The sequence below is a fragment of the Malurus melanocephalus genome, unplaced genomic scaffold (assembly GCF_030028575.1).
Source record: "Malurus melanocephalus ecotype Western Australia unplaced genomic scaffold, MMel_1.1 scaffold_283, whole genome shotgun sequence".
NCBI classification, from domain to species: Eukaryota; Metazoa; Chordata; class Aves; order Passeriformes; family Maluridae; genus Malurus; species Malurus melanocephalus.
Genome location: NW_026623515.1, coordinates 141,654 through 158,758, shown reverse-complemented (window position 1 = coordinate 158,758; position 17,105 = coordinate 141,654). Strand labels below are relative to the sequence as shown.

Here is a 17,105-nt window from a genome sequence, read left to right as displayed (position 1 = left end):
CAACAACAGCTTCTAGCCATGACTGACCTCTCTCCGACACGAACTGCTGATTTCCAGGAGAAAGATGAGCCATGAGCCATCCATTTTCATAATCGTAATTAAAACAAAACCAAAACCACTCAGCTGTTCCAATATGATGTTGTTTGTGCAAAATAAAAACATGCAATCATCCTGTTACATTTCTGGAGGCTGAATACTAACGTAACAAGAATCTGAATGCATTCAGTTTGTCTACTGTTGAACAGAAATCAGCATCACAACAGTTTGGGTAACAAAACATTCTGCTGTACAGATCCCCAAATGAGCCGACAAAACAGATTCAGATAGATGTGTCTTATGATGGAAAAATTAACTGTGATATAGAATAAAATGTCACTTAAATATGTTGTTTTCAGAGTCATTAAGATGCAAAAGAAATATTAAAAAAATGCCGTTTCCATAAAGTTCAAGCACATGTATGAAAAAGCAAACAAACCTGCCTGGATAACTGTCTGTTTGCAATACTGGCTCTGGCAAAACTGGCTTCTTTAGTTCATCAGTCCTGCTCCCTCTGTGCTAGACAGAGCTGTAGGCAGCAGATAGATTTGGGGGTTTTAAGAAAAGTGGAGCAAAACAAGCACAACACACACTGAAATATGTTTCAAAGAAAAAAGCRCAACACCAGTTATTTCCTCTTGCAAACATTTTAAATGTTTGCCATTTGCAGAGATTTTCAATCAGAGACAGACTGCATCACATTTGACTCCAGTAAAATGTCTCCTGAGAAAGCCTGTCTTGATCTAGGATTGTCATACTTGGGTTCTAATTTCCAGTCATATTTACAGGAATCTGCTTCCTCCAATTTCCTAATTGAGAGTGCATGGCTTGAAATTTGCCCATCAGCTATCATATGACTACAAATCAACTTAACCAAGAGAYACACATTCTCAGGCTTCAGAAAACAATTAGGCACCCCAGATTCTCCTGCAGCTTCCAGAAGAGCAGATGTCAACAACCACATCAACAACCAAGACCACTGGACCCATCCAGCCTCGCAGCTCCTGTACCCTGGTATTTCAGTGATTCACGGAATTGTCACCACAGTAACCAACAAGATACATGGAGATGACACAACAAACCCWCAGCTGGCTGCATGTGTCCAGCTTCTGCTCTGCTCTGAGCTCCTACTCACCAGGCTCTTGGTCCTTAGGGGATATGCACTCTCTGATRGACTCTGTTATGCCAAGACTTGCGGCAGTGGGGAGTGGGCCGAGCAAGGATTCCAGTGCGGGGGGTCTTACAACAGTTTCACTTCCATTTCTGCATTCCCCATCTTCATTCCTTTTGACTCTATCCTTATCATTAAGTYCATCATAAAAGTCCTTGTTTAAGTGATTAGCAGCTGCTTCTAGCTCCTCATCTTCTGCCTCCTCCTCTCCAAGTATGCTAGAGGCATTATCTTCTATAGAATCTGTAAGGGGAAAAAACCCAACAGATCATTGCATACCATCTGTTACAGAAACTAAATAAATAGAGAGGCGCTCACTAAAAGAATAAAAATCTTTAGAGGAAATCTGTAAAAGAAATACACAATATTTTAGWTCAATGTTTGAATACATGGAGTTTCCAGATGCTCTTCAAATTCATTACCTTGACTATTAAAATGTATTTCCGTGACTACAATCATAATTTAAAATAGAAGCATCRTATTATCATATTAGGTTAAAGGGCTTTGTGAGAGAAGTCAGCYATTTCCTGGTATAATTACAAATTAAAAATAGCCAGTTCAACCTGCACAAAGCCCTTCCATATGGGAAGTCAACTGGGGAATTTGGCAACAGAAGGGTCTAGATACTGGTCCACTGCACTTCCAGAGATGAAAAGAAACATTCTCAGSTGCCAGTGCCAAGCTTATACTGCACCAGGAAAGAAAAACAACTGAAATCATTAAAGAACTGCAGTGAACAGTGTGGTTGTTTTGAAGAACTGATCTATGAACCAACTGTTTGGCAGAGAGAACCCCAACGCAAGAGATCTTGTACTACGCAAGCATATATATGATCGCATTTATCACCATAACATTCATACACTTCAGACTGCCARACCTAACTCAATACTATTTAAGGAGTCATAATACTTTATGGACTTACCATCTTTAGTGAAATTTGCATATACGCCTTTTGCTTTCGGTCTACTGTTCTCTAATTCAATCTCTATTTCATCTTGGTAGCTCGATATTTCTCCTGTGGTATTGAAATAAAAATAAAACTCAGCAATCACTGATGTAWTACTGAAGAAATGAGTGATATGTTACACTAAACACAACTTATACCTTCAAAATCCTCCAGCTTTTTTGATAATGCCTTCTCGAGCTGAAATGACAATAAACAAAATAAACATGCAATTACTAAAAAAATATGTACAATTTTGAACTGTTTGCGAGCTGAATACTGAGACAGAGAATGGCAGGGTATTTCAAAAGCATAAACAGATTTTGAATAACCATCTAAATTACTCTGTGGCGTCAGACAGGTATGACAGACAGGTCTCAAAATACTGCCCAATTTCAAATGTTTTCTCCCCCATCTCTGTACTTCTAAAGAAGCCTTCACTCTGGCAAGCTGTAAATAAAAGGTCTCATTCTCCAGCAGTCAGACTCTGTGAYTGGGCCTGTAGATGTGAGAAGTGCAAGGACAGTGCTGAGATAGGAGTGCCCACACCAGACAGAGCACGTGGGTGATKGCAGAGGGAAACTCTGACCTACAGCACCTGGCTGGTTCTTAAGAACATCCCTAACAACCCTAGAGACCTTTAAATATGTCAGTTAGAACAAGCAAAAAACCCTAACAAACCAATAATGTAAGAATTGATGTAACAACAGTAAAATCTTCTCCTCTGCTGCCAGTTTTAGTTCATGATTTGTAAGGAAATTAAGCCACATGAGAAGTAATCTCTGTGGAAGCAGGTGTTGTACTATACAAAACCACCAGCAGGCTCATTAAAGTAAATGGGTTATTGTTTTCATGTCTGTTTTAAAAAAGTTCTTTGTCATGGCACTTCTCCTTACCATGGGTATCACCCTAAAAACAGCACATGGTTTCTGATCTCATGACATTTCTAATTGGGAAAGTAACCCTTTGCCAATAAATGAAAAAAAAATCTTTAGTTTAGTATCATATGCACTAATGCTCACCSTTCTCTCAAGAACCTCAAACTAAACCTTACCAAAGGCTGGTCAGTTGGGATTTAGCATTAACTAAAAGGGAATGCACAGAGGGAGGAGAGAGGAAAGAACCACASAGAGCATCCAATTCAGAATTCACCTGCTGTATCTTCAATTTTTTTTGACCAGCTGTAAATGAAGGAGGATCACATTCTTCTTCCAAGTCAATCTTCATAAACTCATCTATGGTTAGCTGACTGGTTGGTGTATCTTCAAACTCTGTCAACCTACCAAAGCATACAGCACATGACCAAAATATCTCTAAGAACTCCTTTGAAAGCAATAAAATTTGCAAACTGCCAAGCTATGGAATAAACATGTCATCCTTAGCAACTCTGGCTCAAACACAGACTACATTAAAACTGAAGTGCTACTAATTGTTTCATCTGCTGCAACTAAAGTATCTTTTCATATCCCAAATTAGCWTTTGATTTATTAGAGTATGTAACACACATTTTTTTTGATGAACAGAGACTGAACAGAAATACTACAGCCCCTACGGTCAATTAAGTACAGACAAAATGAAGACGAGAAACATGGCTCATTCCTCCCCTCTCGTTGCTTTTGTTATCAACAGCAACAACAAAATGGATTCCCCAAATAAAATATCTGTCATCATAGTTTAGGAGTATGCTCAAAAATCTTCCTGATATGTCAGCATGATTAATTTACACAAAGCAAATGTTAAAGTAACGTCTCTTCAGCAGGCTGGAAGAGGGACAAGAAATAATCTTCCCAGGATGCACAGAAGCAGTGGTGAAATAAATTGATCATTTGCACATTACACAGATAAAATAGATGGATGAACGTAATTTGACAATAATAAACTTYGAATTTGTTTAATGTTTGCATTTTAAAAGCTCCTACCTATGTGAGAGATAGGACTGGCTYCATGGGGAATTGCCATGAAAGCAGCTGAATCTTTCAGGGGAATTCAATCTTAAATAAGACCACGTGGTCATAACTTAATCCACAAATACCAGCATTTTATACAGGTGGCTGAAAATGAGCACATCCATTTTACAGATGGAGAAAGTGAGACAAAAGGTTAAGTACAAAGCCAGGTCAGGAAATGTCTGGCAGAAAGCTTCTGTGACAGAGAGTGCCCTTTTAATAATACCAACATTTTCCATGGGAAAACAGCAATGATGGGTCTGCAGCTGCTTTGCTGGAATATTCCCATCTTCCAGAGGAAGCAGAGCTGACAACAGCTTCCATCTGCAAAGCCAGAGAACTAAAAATGGTGATTCAGTGCTCTCAGCACAGGACCTTTCTGCATTTCTCTCCCCCTAAAAACAGTTGTGGTTTTCTCCTCGGTTTTCTCCTCTACCTCCAGTTGAAACAAAACTCCTTCTGAAGAAAGAATTTTCTCTAGGACAGAAATTYGGTTTCTAGCCAACACTAGGGTCAAAGCCAAGAGCACAGGGCCACATTCTCCTGCTATAWCCTCATCAGTATCTGTGTTTCTTCCTTTAGAAACTGAGGAGCAAGACAAGACAGMCTGTAAGGAAGGGTGTAGGCAGGCTGGAAGTGCAGGACACTGTGCCTGGAGTGATCCTGCTCCTGGAGCAGAGGAAGAGGCCACAGACAGCACCTCATGCTGTGAAATGCACAGAGAGAGCCGGGCATCTCTGTGTAACTCCAACAGCAAGCAGCACACTGAGCCCAGGCATGGCTATGCCAGCCAAAATTAGTGCTGCTGAGAAAAAAGCCTCTGAAAACTCGACTTGCTTTTGGAATTCMAACATCTCCACAAAGCCCCAAATTAGCCATGTACTTGAGAGTGACTGACAGCCCAAACCCTTCCCTCAGAGTACCAGGGACCAACTCCCTCCTCCTCTCTTTCAGATCAAATTGGAAAGAAGGGGAGGATGCTGTTGGCAGAGGCAGCACCCAGCTTTTAATTAAAAGACTAGAAATCTTTCTCGGTGTTAACGGGCTTCCAGCATGCATTACCCACCCTCCAGGAGGGAGCCACATCTATCAGGGTAGAGGGAAAACCTGGCTAGGACACTGTTATTATTATTTTAATTCAGGGTTCACTTAATGCCAAACCCATGTATCATTTGAGGAGCATGGATCTTCCCAGTCACCATCATTAAAGAACAGTCATCCATCTYTCCACGGATGAATCATGTACTCACAGGTAATCCCACTTCAGCAAGACTTTTCCTCCCAACCAGCCTCACCTTGTTAAAATATTATTCTCCTCTCAGTGTTAGAAGCYAAGGTGCACTTTGGCAGAGACACACAGTTTGTTTACCCACACTGGCTCCGAGTCTGAGATGAGCTGCTAGAGCCAGAGCCCCACCAAAGCAGCTGCACCTCTGTGCACGCCAGGAAAACACCAGGAGCAAAACCCACAAAGGCTGGGGACGAGGTGACCATGCCTGGGTGTCAGCACCCAACCCCGTGCACGTCTGCCTGCAGATACCTCAGACTCTGTCTGTCCATCTCCTGTCACAGTGTCATCTGACTCACGTCACGTACCCTGCAGCAGCCTGGCCAGCCCTGGGGTGAGCCAATGTGCCRGGGCTCAGCTCCCACCCCGAGCCAGGACAGCAGCAAGGGTCTCTCCCAGCACCTTCAGCGTGTCTGCACTGGGACAGGGCAGAGATCCATCATGTTTGCTACCAGGGAGCTCAAACCCACAGCACAGCACAGTTCAGTGATTTGCCCAGGCCACCAGCACCCAGTCCATGCCTGTGCCCTCCTTTTCCTCAYTCYTGCCCACCCTGGGGAGTGCTGCYAGCWCGGCAGTTCAAGAACAACTGGTGGTGATGCAAATTCAGAGSAGCATTATTATTTTTTCAATTCCCTCAGGTCTTGCCCCCMAGGCTCCAGTACCTTCTCCCAAAATCAGGAGCCATCCCTGACAATCAGGATCCCAGATTGAGCATCACCTCCGTGGGAGAGCGAGCTGTACGCTCAACATTTTCTCTTTTAACTTGATATAAATAAATACCTGCCTTTGCCAACCACTCGCCTGCCTCAACGTTTTACATTGGCTGATATCCTGTCTACATATTTTTAAACATTTGTTTAATTTTATCCACTGTTTGGACACATGCCACCAAGGCAACAAACTGATGCTGCAGCAGTCTGCACCACWTGAAACAAGGCAACATTAGTTTGGCAGTTAAGAAAAACTGATACACCCTTAATTAGAAACACAATAATTTCAGGGGCAAGGGTGTGGCACAATGAAAAAAAAATAGCTACAGGCTATTTTTTAAGTCCCACATAAAAATGGTATCCAAGTTCATTTTTCACTTTTGTTAACCTAAAAAAATTTAGTAAGAGTTGCCACTTTAAGTTAYGCACAGATAGAGGGAAAATAAACAGATATACAAATTAAAATATTATTTCCTTGGCACAAATTCAAAAAGACTCTAAAAACTGAGATTTGGCAGACAAGGATTTTCTATTTATAGTCAAAGCAGAGGCAACCACACCAGCTCAGGCTAAGATTCAACTTCCAGTATAAACCGTCCTCTTACAGTTTCTCACAGCAAACTCTTTCAAGCAAATTCCTTTGGGAGAAAACTTTTTCCAGAGCCTGGTGTCATCTGCCTCTAACCCCAACGAAAAATTTCCACAGTTGTTGTTTCATCCATTTACAGACAAAACCACACCTCTGCTTCTGATAAAGCACTTTTGTGCACAAATGAGTAAACTGATTCTGTTCACACTTAATTTAACTCCCAGTAAGGGAAAATGGGTCAATCATTTTGAAGTTACATGCAATGCCCTTTTTTACTTTGCTTTGTTCCAGGGATACCCTCCAGTGGAGATTCTTGACTCCAGYCTACAGCAATGGAAAAAACAGACTTGTGTGCAGCTAAGGGTTCAGTTTTAATATTTGAGATCCTGCAACAGTGGGGTGCAACAAAGCACACAAAAGAACAAGGACTTCTCGAGTTCAACTCACAAATGCTTCAGGAGCCCAAGATCAAARTCCAAGAGGGACTTCTAAGCAGAGATCATTTAGGAACAGCCACGGTGTCCTCCTACCTATACACAATCAGCATCAAGCTCTAGGAAGGCAGCACGAGCAGGGGTGTATGTGCTGCATCTCCATACAGAAGGGCAAACAAATTACAACTTCAGAGACAGTTGTTTTTTTAAAGAGAGAACACGGGGCTCAGCCTGAGCCACCAGCCTTCAAGTTACCTGGTGTGAGAGCTCTTTTGAAAGTACTTTAAGCATTTTATCAATGGATTAGAAAAATAGTAAGCGGAATATGCTACACTGTTGGCAGAAATTTATGAAAAAAAACCCTTTATTGCAAGATAAATTGGTCCTGRTAATTAAAACTCCCCTGAGTTTTCCCAAATTAACAACAGAATTAAAACTGTAAGTAATAACTTGCATGATATCTACATAATCTTAACTGTYGTATCAGTTACAAATATTCTAGTAATAGATCAGCTGATCTGACACCTCACACAATTCCAAACACATACCCTAAAAGTGATACTTAATATAGAACACTTACCAGAAATAGTTATTAATGTTTCCTGCATGACATAACAAAAAGTTTTCCAGTAGCCACTGGTAAGGGAATAAACAGAAGAGTAATCTCCTGATCTGTAAACATTGTACATGTATATAATTTTACAAATACTTGCAGCAATATAAAAAGCAATCTTCAACTTGTGTGAATGAGTATCTCAATTCTAAAGGTAAGGACAAAATCAAGTGATCCAGTTGCTGTGGTTTTACAACTTACAACTCATCACCTGAGCTGGGCTAAATTAGTCTGTCTGTTCCTGATCAAATGCAACTGTTAATCGAAATATTCTCACCTTTAAACAACTTCCAACATTAATACACATCACCTCTTTTTGCAGTGGGCTAAGAGCACACACACAAAGTCATTTACTGCCAATTAACAGGTGAGTGATAATTTATGGGGCTCATTTGCTGGCAATTCTCTGATGTTTCTCTAAGTATTAACAACAGGTACCTCTAAAGATTGACTGTACTAAATAAAGCACATTTAGAATTAGTTCCTGTTACTTGCTCACACCAACATGGAGATTTAAAACTGTCACAAATTCATCAGCATAAAGTTTARAAGCCCTGATCCTACAAATGCTTACACATGCAGTTAACTTCCATTAACACTTGTGCCCACTGTCAGCCCTTGGATAATCCYACCAGCAGACATCCCTGGCTGTCCCCAAACTCTGTCAGTCTAAACAGCCTGAGAATTTTTGTTCTTTTTTTCCCCCTGACTAAAACGCTCGCACCATGCTAATGAAAAAAAAAAATGAGTTAGCATTCCTTAAAATCCTGCTTCATTAGAGTGGTTCCTCTGCTGTGGTCTGTCAAAAACACTCTATTATCTCCTGGAAAAGAAAAATAGAGCTGTTTAATTTCTTAACAGCCACTCAGATGAGGAAAATCAAACATAGGAAAACTATTTACAAGATCTAAGCCTGAGTTAGTGTGAATAAGTTACTGATTGTTTCRAAAGTAAGAGTCACCAAGTAACTTTGAAATTGTTTTTTTAAGTAGGATGTACTAAAATATATTAGGAATCTAATTAATGTATTAACTTGCTAACTGCTTAAAAGCTGGACTTTTAAAAAGGAACATTGCCTGCCAAATTGGATTCCTCAGAAATAAAACCTTTTTTTATTAAACCAGACAAATCCAACTTACAGAGGTACRCAGCTTCAGCCCATGTGGATCAAGCTGTGTTGTACTCACCATACTAGAAAGGTTTCTAGAAATCATCTGTAAGCCACTTGAATTGATTTAAGTGGAGACATGAGATATTTCTCAATTTGCCTTATGGCAGCAGCAGCCAGCAAAGAGCTCCTCGGCCRCTGAGCTGAGATCAGAGCGGACACCACCACAAGCTCCTTTACACRAAAGGAATTTCCTGACTTTCTAAATGCTCTTCTCCACCTCACACTTAACCAAGAGCCCTTACAGAGCTCTGACATTGTGAGCATCCTCAGCTCCTCCATGCTCACTCACCTTGGGTAGCCAGCTCTCACTGATTCACCCCATACCCTCTATAGGATTTTAGCACCGCTGTACGTGGATCACAGCCCAACACTGACTTCTTCAAGCCTTTCCCTGCAGTCCTGGCCTTGACAGGGCTTTGGTGTTTCTAAAAATAACAATCTCACAGCTGCCCATGCTTCTTCTTCTACCTTACTTTCTCACCCTGACTCCAGACTCAGGACTGGCTCCTTGCTTTGCCTGCTCTCACAGGTGTCTGTCCAGCACTGGAAGCCTGGACATGAGGTTTATGCCTGCCATATATTACAGAAATTAAAAAAAAAAAAAAAAGAAAAAAGAAAAGCTGCAGGCAGTACATTCAGTACATTTATATCTACACATAAATCTTTAATTTTTCCAGAAAATTACCACCTCAGTCATTGAAAGAGCTGCAAAGGGTCCCCAGGACATGAGCAAAGGACCCCGTTTATGAAAATCCCTGTAGCATCTACGACTGATAAATGAAGCTCCTTCATAACAAGTCTTGTCTTCCTTCCCAAAACACTATTTGGTTGTGAGAAAAAAAACATTCACCTCAAAAACCAGACATTTAAACCCATTCTGGCCTTTCATTGCAATTTCTTCTAAATGAAGCGTCACTGCTTTTGAAGCTCATCATAAATAGGWTTTTTAGCAGATAGTATTTTATGGAACTGAGAAAAAGTATTTTTAATGCAAAAAGCAGTTCAATTTAAAGATAAAGTGAGCAAGCCAAAGCAGCAAAATGCAAATGTGAAGAAAGATAAGCTGATTTTTTTTTTCATTTCTAAGAAAGAAGTGCCTAAGATCTTCAAACAGGCATAAGGGCCACGCAGTATTAGATAATGCACAATGGACACAAGTATCACAAGAATTATTCTTACTAAAGATAAGACAAAATTCAGAACACAAGAGAAAGCATGCAATAGGTGAATAAAAAGATGAAGGGGCAGAGTATTTAAAGGTTAAAAAGGCAGAGGCRAAGACAGGTGTATTGAGTACAGGCACACATGTGAGGACTGAACTAAATAAAAGGATTTGGTTTATTAAAAGTTAATTTCTGCTACCTCCACAGATGATTACAGAGAAAATAACAATTTGACTAATTAGTTAATATTTGTACAGTACTTTGAATATATAAAGTGATATATAAGTTAATATAATTTCAATTACACTGGAAATGAGATAGAATTATCAGTGCATTTATTAATATTTAATAAGTTCACTTTCAACAACAGCAACAASCTTTACATTTTAATTGTGTGCTTGAAAACATAAAGCTAGAAGGCCTTGTGAAGTGATTACAAAGTTTTCTCTACCAATATTACCAAAAACCCACACGTAGTAAAAATAAACAAGCAGTGTTTTTTAACCAAACAGATGTCCAAATTAAGAACTCTTGATTGGAAGATGAGTGACAGCATCCCTGGGCCACTCTCTGTTGCTTTTCCCCTTCCAAAACAGATTCTCCTTATGACAGGGTGTGAATTTTATGGCCTGGAGATACATCACATTTTTGTAAAGCTCCTCCTAAGAGCTACTCCTCCAGCTCAGAGCAGTGGAAGAGGACAGAGCCTCCACGCCCGTGGGCTTGATGCTGTCCAGCTGATGGACAATAAATAGGGTGAATTAATCCAGTCCCACCAGCTGCACTGCCCAGCACCAAGAATAGTGCCCATCTCAGGGAAGGGCTGCCACCCCTTGCTGAGGTCTTCCCAAAACAGGGATTCCCARTCAGGGTTTCTTACAAGGCATCGCTCCCATATCCCCTGCCCAGGCAGAGGAACATCAAGTGGAACCTTCCCTTGAAGATTTCTACCATGGAAGTCCATGGGCACCTAAAGCAAACCCAAATTCCAATGGTCTGTGCTTCCCCAGGAAGCCAGCTGGGACCTAAATCAAACCACACAGCAAAACCTGCAGGCTGGAAGTGTCAGCTTTATCCAGACTCCTGCTGGGTTTCACTTCCAGAGCTGTCAGGGCAAAGCCATCAGCAGCAAACACAGCACCCAACACCTTAAAAAAACACAAAGCAGCAGCAGCAGCTCTTTACCAATCAGGCTAACTATAATTAAAAGGAAATAAAACTGCACATCAAACTGAGAAGCAAAGAAATTTTTAAGAACGTGAAATAAGTTCTTATTCATTTAGACAACTTCTATTTGATGGCATTTTGAAAGGAATTCTTGAAAGAAGAGAAAAAAATGGAATGCAGAAAGAGTTATTCAAAGGTATTTTTCTTATTTGCCTTCGTTAAATACTATATTACGTGCTCTTATTTGAAAAACATCAATCAAATTTATAGATTCGTGATAAATAGTTGTAATTATAGCTGCCTGAAAATAATTCAGCTGTCACGTTTACCCTGTCAAAGTAAATAAGGCTGTCATTTTAGTTGATGTGTGTGACTTGAGTAAACATTTCAAATCATGAATTTTGAAGTAAGATTTTCTCGCTTGAAACAATTGCTCAAATTAATTTTCCTTCCAACTCTTAATTTATTATGCTTATTTTCTTAGTAAGTACAAACTCTTCAGCTATTTAAGCAAAGCATCTTGGAGAAGTTTGTGATGCATAACTCATCAATCATACAAAATGCACAACTAAAACATATGATCTTTTGGCCAGAGAAAAAAAAAGTGGCACTTGTACTGCTCCATCCTTATAGCTGTAGTACCTTGAAGCATTTAAAACACTTTAAATTTATCCCTACACCATCCATGCATAGTAGAAAAATTCATGCATCATTTCTGTTCGCTAGTGAAGATCTGGAGCAAAAATATTTCCCACAATTAATAGGTGAATATTTTTAACAGATATTAGGTTTGGTTGGATGTGCTTTAGCTGATCCCAGCAGGGTGAAGAGAGACACTAAGGAAGCCTTCTAAAGACAGATTTTTGGGGGAATAAATGTCAGAATATATTGGTGATAGAAAAACTTCTAACTGGGGGCAACAGGATTCATGGTATTTCAATTYGACTAATAAATTAGGTCATTTATTAGTCAATCTATGGGGAAAGAGTATGTTACAACTTTTGAAAAGTAAAATTACAGAAACTGAGTGTCTGCTTCCATCATTAAAATATGGAAAATACTACTTGATCTTCAAAAAAATAAACACACAAAAGGTGTTGGAAAATTTCTACTTTCAGACGATCCTTCACTGAACTTACCATTAGACTCACTGTGATGTCTTCAATCTATTAGCAGTTCAACACTACCAAAAATGAACATTCCAACAAAATATTTTGAAAAGTTCTGTTCAATAACAGCTAAAAGACAAGACTTTTCATCACTCGACTCTGGATTAGTGAAAAAAAAATCACAGTAGGCTGTCAGCTCTGAGAATCAATAAATTATTTTTTCTAAGGACATGACAATACTATTAATATTACTGACACAGCATTTTTCTGCCTTCAAGTCTTCACCTGTTAAAGAGGAACAGTGCTCCTTACCATCTTTGCTAAGCATTTGAGGCCTTACATAAGAGGCAAAGTGTTAGAACTTGAAAATGAACAGCTAAGACATGAATTCATTTTATTCGTACCACTTCTGAAAATTACCTGGTTTTGTCCAACACACATTTATTTTAGACTGTATCAGCGTTCAGCACTGTAAACGAAAGATAAAAGCAGTAAGACTGCACTGACCTTTTCCTTAATGTAGACTCACAGACCTTGACCACCCTGATGACCTCTTTAACAGTCCGTCGGAAATCATGCATTCGTGCTGCCACTAGCAGAGCTACAAAACAGGCAGGGAAAGTTAATATCAAAAAGAGGGAAATTTCCTGAAGAATAGCAGAAAACAGGTGACTACACCTCTCTTTGTCCCTGCCTTCAGCTAAACAGCTGTAAATCTTAGCTGTGACCTTGAATACTGGTGCTGGACTTGACTTTACAAACTTTGCTTTCTACCCATTAAGACAGTTGCAAATTGCACCCTGAAAAATTCTGTGCTTTGACATTTGGGAAACCATGGCCATCTACAGCACATTTCCATGATCACTTATTTTCCAAGTCATCATTTTTTTAGCAGAACTCACTGAATTCTGTCCTGAATAAAAAGATCTCCAGAAAATCACTGAATCTAACCAGTATAACTAACCCAGCCTAAGCCGGTCTCCTCAYTGCTGCCACTACTTTCCCTGTTTGCTGGTGCCCAAGTACTCTCCTGCAAGACCCTCTGTACAGCCAGATAATCAGTTGAATTTCCATGATGTGTTGATTCAGAGCACCAGCTCCRTTTTGAAGCATCACTCCCACTCATCACACAGTGGCTCACTGTGTAGAAAAGTTTTAAGCATGCAAAAATGCTTTTTTTTACAGAGGAAACTAAACCAGAGCTCCACTTCTGGTATGTGTTTAAAGTGCTCTTAATGGGAACATTGGGCTGAACTAGCAACTGGTCCTTCAAGCTGTGTGTGGAACAGACATTTAGGACAGGGAACCAAACAAAACCCAACACATGAGCTGCACATTACGAGGATGGATGGATGGATGGATGGATGGATAGATGGATGGATGGATGGATGGATGGATGGATGGATGGATGGATGGATGGATGGATCTGCTGATCTGCTGATCCATGCTTGTTGAATTAAATTACTTGTTCATCAGGATACAGCCCATGGAGTGCATCAAAGAGTAGATTGCTCTCCCATAGCCTATGCTCAAATTTTTAGCAATATGCAACAAGCAAGTCCTATTAACAAAAAGGGGCTAGCAAATGTCAAATGTCAAAAAGATTGCATAGTTCTGGGCTCCCAATGGTTTGAGCACTATTTCTCATTCATGCATRCACATATAATATCTTTCAAATAAAATAAAGTACATACATGAACTCTGTGACTACCTGCACTCTTTGTTACTCTGACCTCACTGGCTACTATCCTTTTAGCCTGGCCCTCCTAAACCCATAGGCTTTATGCAAGCATCATGACAGCGATGGATCTTGGCAAAAGATAAAGAAAGAGAGAAAAATAATTTCACAAAACAGGTCAAAGAGGGCACTTCTTGCATAAGACTCTGTGTAAAGACACATATCAAAGTGCTCGTACTAATGGTGTCATTTTAGCTGACAAAAAAACCTTTTAACAGCTACAGCCTGCAGAGTGGGGGCAAGAAAAGCACCAGAAAGAAGCTTAAAAAAATCTGAAGTGTAAGCTACAAAGGATCTGAGCAAGTACTGTAGGAGCAAGGACAAAAATGAAGTTAGAGTTTCAGAAACTATTTTGATGAAGACCTATATAATCTCTAGATGCCTGACAGAACAAAACCCCAAGAACATGGACATCACCAATGAAAGGGGAAAGTCCTCATCTGTTCCAGGCTTTCCCATCCCACCTGCTGGGGAGGGAAGGGATACAGCCAGCCCCTGACCCACCCGCTCCGCAGAGCCCCGAGGGCCGGCGCCCGGTGTGCATCCAGTCCCGCTTCATCCTCTGCAGCAGCCTCAGAGCCGTCATGGACACCTCGTGGTTCTTATCCCCAAACTCCAGCATGTGTGCAAAACGAGGAATATACAAGCACGGATCTGCAACAGAAAATAACACTATTATTGGTAACCCTACCATCAGTTTAGGAAATGCAGTGTAGAGAGGCTGCTGTGCTCATCTGGCTTCACCTCTGCAACGCAGACTGTGCTGCAGGGCCAGATCCTCTGATCACTAAGCTGTAGAAGCACCTTTTTAGGCAGGCTAAGACAAAAAAAAAATCTTGCTTTATAGACAAGAGATCTTCAAAGCTCTGCACAAACATTGTTACATGCTTTTCAGCGTCCACAGCTGCACATGCTGACTCTGACATGAGAGCAGTGTTACCAGTATCAGTGAAATCATGCCCAAAGTGAAACACTTAACAAAGCTTTTGAAGACTGAGGACTCAGTCTGCAAAACTTCTAACATCTCTCGAAAAGTAACAAGGTAACTTGCATGTTTCATTTCAAACCTAACTACAAACTACGCTTCAAGAAAATTCATTTGCTTAAAATCCTCCCTAACAAAAATCTAGTTACCTTCAAAGTAAATTCCAGCTGCTTTTCAGACTCATATTCTAACACAAACCACTGTTTATTACAGACACTAAGGTAGACTCTCCATCAGCATAAAGCACTGAAACCCAATTAACATCAATAGCACCATGACAATTTACATCGGCCACAGATCTGYCTGCAGATGTATAAACTTAATTCAAGCTTAATTCAAGTAGGTGTTATCAGCTTCAAACTAACCAAAATATGTCAGTACGGATTGTGCTCTGCCTAAACCRATTTATAATTTATCAAACAATCTTGTAAAAGCTACACTTAACACATGTTTACTCTTAGTTGAGATATCAATTTCTCATTTCCTGCCTGCCTTTTATCACTTGACCGAAAATCCATGAAGTACGGTAAATTGTTAACTATTAGTCTCAACTCAATTTCCTCTGCTGATCCCCTATGTGGGCACTTAAACTGATAAAGATGAAAATTCAGCTCAAAACATTGGAAAAATCTTAGGGATTTACAACTAATCAAAGCAGTTTCATTTAGCACCAAGTTCTAACAATGATGCCCTGTTGCTATCCATAATTACCAAGATGACACTGTAGGTGATAACGCCTGTCAGCCCCCAGAAGCATTTAAATGAAAGCACTTACAAAGCAAGAACTTMTAACCTCAAACTCCCTAAAAACTGAAGAAATTCCAGACTGCAGCTCCCTYCTAAACACGGCCCTAAAAATCAAAGGTTTAGGAGAAATTTACCAATCCCCATGATTCTAAGGACAGGTGATTTTATAAAGCTCTACTCTAGAGAAATTACCAAATCCAAATTCAACAACAACAACAAAAAAACACCTTTCAGAAGCCATAGCCTGGGGTTCAACATACATTTAAACTTTGCTCTTTGCACTACAGGAACACGTGCGATGCTACAAAGTAATGCCCGGTTTGGTTTTCCATCTCCTCTTCTACAGAGAGTGCCCAACTTCCGCTCCTGCAGCCACCAGAATGGAGCAGAGCAGAGCAAGGAATAATTCTCAGCTCTYTCTCTGGAGCTGAGTTTCAGAGCTGAGTTTCGGCAGCATTTACACATTTGCATTGTAGCTGTTCAGACATTTTTTCTGGCATTCATGCCCACAGGTCATTTGACAAAACATTGCACATCGTTAATTTGAATTCTGATGCTACCAAACAGCCAGAAAATGAATACGTGGGTGGGTTTTAAATAGCAAGCCTTCAAGAAGCCAAAAAAAGTAAGAGGCTGTATATTATAAATCAGAAGCGGAGTTCAGGTTTGCATAGATATGTCCTGCATGGATATAAACATTTGAAAATAAATACATAAATGTTAGAAGATGCAAACCCCAAACACGTTGCTTCCTTCCAGGGGCACCAAACCAGCATGGTGCACCGAGGGTGCCCTGTTCCTACAAGGGTCCCCTTTGGCTTTGGGTGACCCCTGGAGCTGAATCCCTTCCACACAGGTTAGCAAGTTCCAGTCGGGCAAAACCCCGTTCATTTTCCTCAAAGGGGATGCTGGGGGCCATGAAACAGATCACAAGAAAAACTTTATTTCATGTTTTAAGAAAAGAGCATGCCGTTTTCCGAAGACCTTCCCTTCTCTCTCGATCGCAATTCTGACTTAAAACTTGGACTTTTGGAAGAACTTTGCTGCCATATAGTYACTAAGAGGGATGCAAGAAGAATTTCGAGCGCTGCTTACAAGAGAGCTCCCCACCAAAAGTGGCTCCCGGGCCGGGAGGGCCCGCAGCGAAGCGGGAGCCCATCCCCGCTGCAGGTCGCCCCCAGGAACGGGCACAGACGGGGGCTCAGCCCTCGCCCAACGATCCCGGAGGATGGGCGGGCCGGGAGGGCGCGCACAGGCGGGGCACGGCGGCTGCGGGAAAGGACAGCAAAGCC

General features: G+C 40.7%; 1 protein-coding gene across 2 annotated transcripts in view; it reads right to left on the bottom strand.

Moving 5' to 3' along the window:
- BRF1 (BRF1 RNA polymerase III transcription initiation factor subunit) overlaps positions 1-17,105 on the bottom strand; it is a 171,584-nt gene that overhangs the window by 70,835 nt on the left and 83,644 nt on the right. Inside the window, exons 1-7 of one of the 2 annotated variants that reach the window (XM_057376600.1) lie at positions 16,909-17,057; positions 14,586-14,735; positions 12,851-12,944; positions 3,303-3,429; positions 2,312-2,351; positions 2,130-2,222; positions 1,172-1,450 (exon numbers count right to left, since the gene is read on the bottom strand). In XM_057376600.1, coding sequence (XP_057232583.1) covers positions 1,172-1,450; positions 2,130-2,222; positions 2,312-2,351; positions 3,303-3,429; positions 12,851-12,944; positions 14,586-14,735; positions 16,909-16,972 — 847 coding nt within the window. In that variant the 5' untranslated portion in view covers positions 16,973-17,057. Of the gene's footprint in view, positions 1-1,171; positions 1,451-2,129; positions 2,223-2,311; positions 2,352-3,302; positions 3,430-12,850; positions 12,945-14,585; positions 14,736-16,908; positions 17,058-17,105 lie in introns of those variants that run through there. The other variant, XM_057376599.1, reaches the window with a different exon arrangement.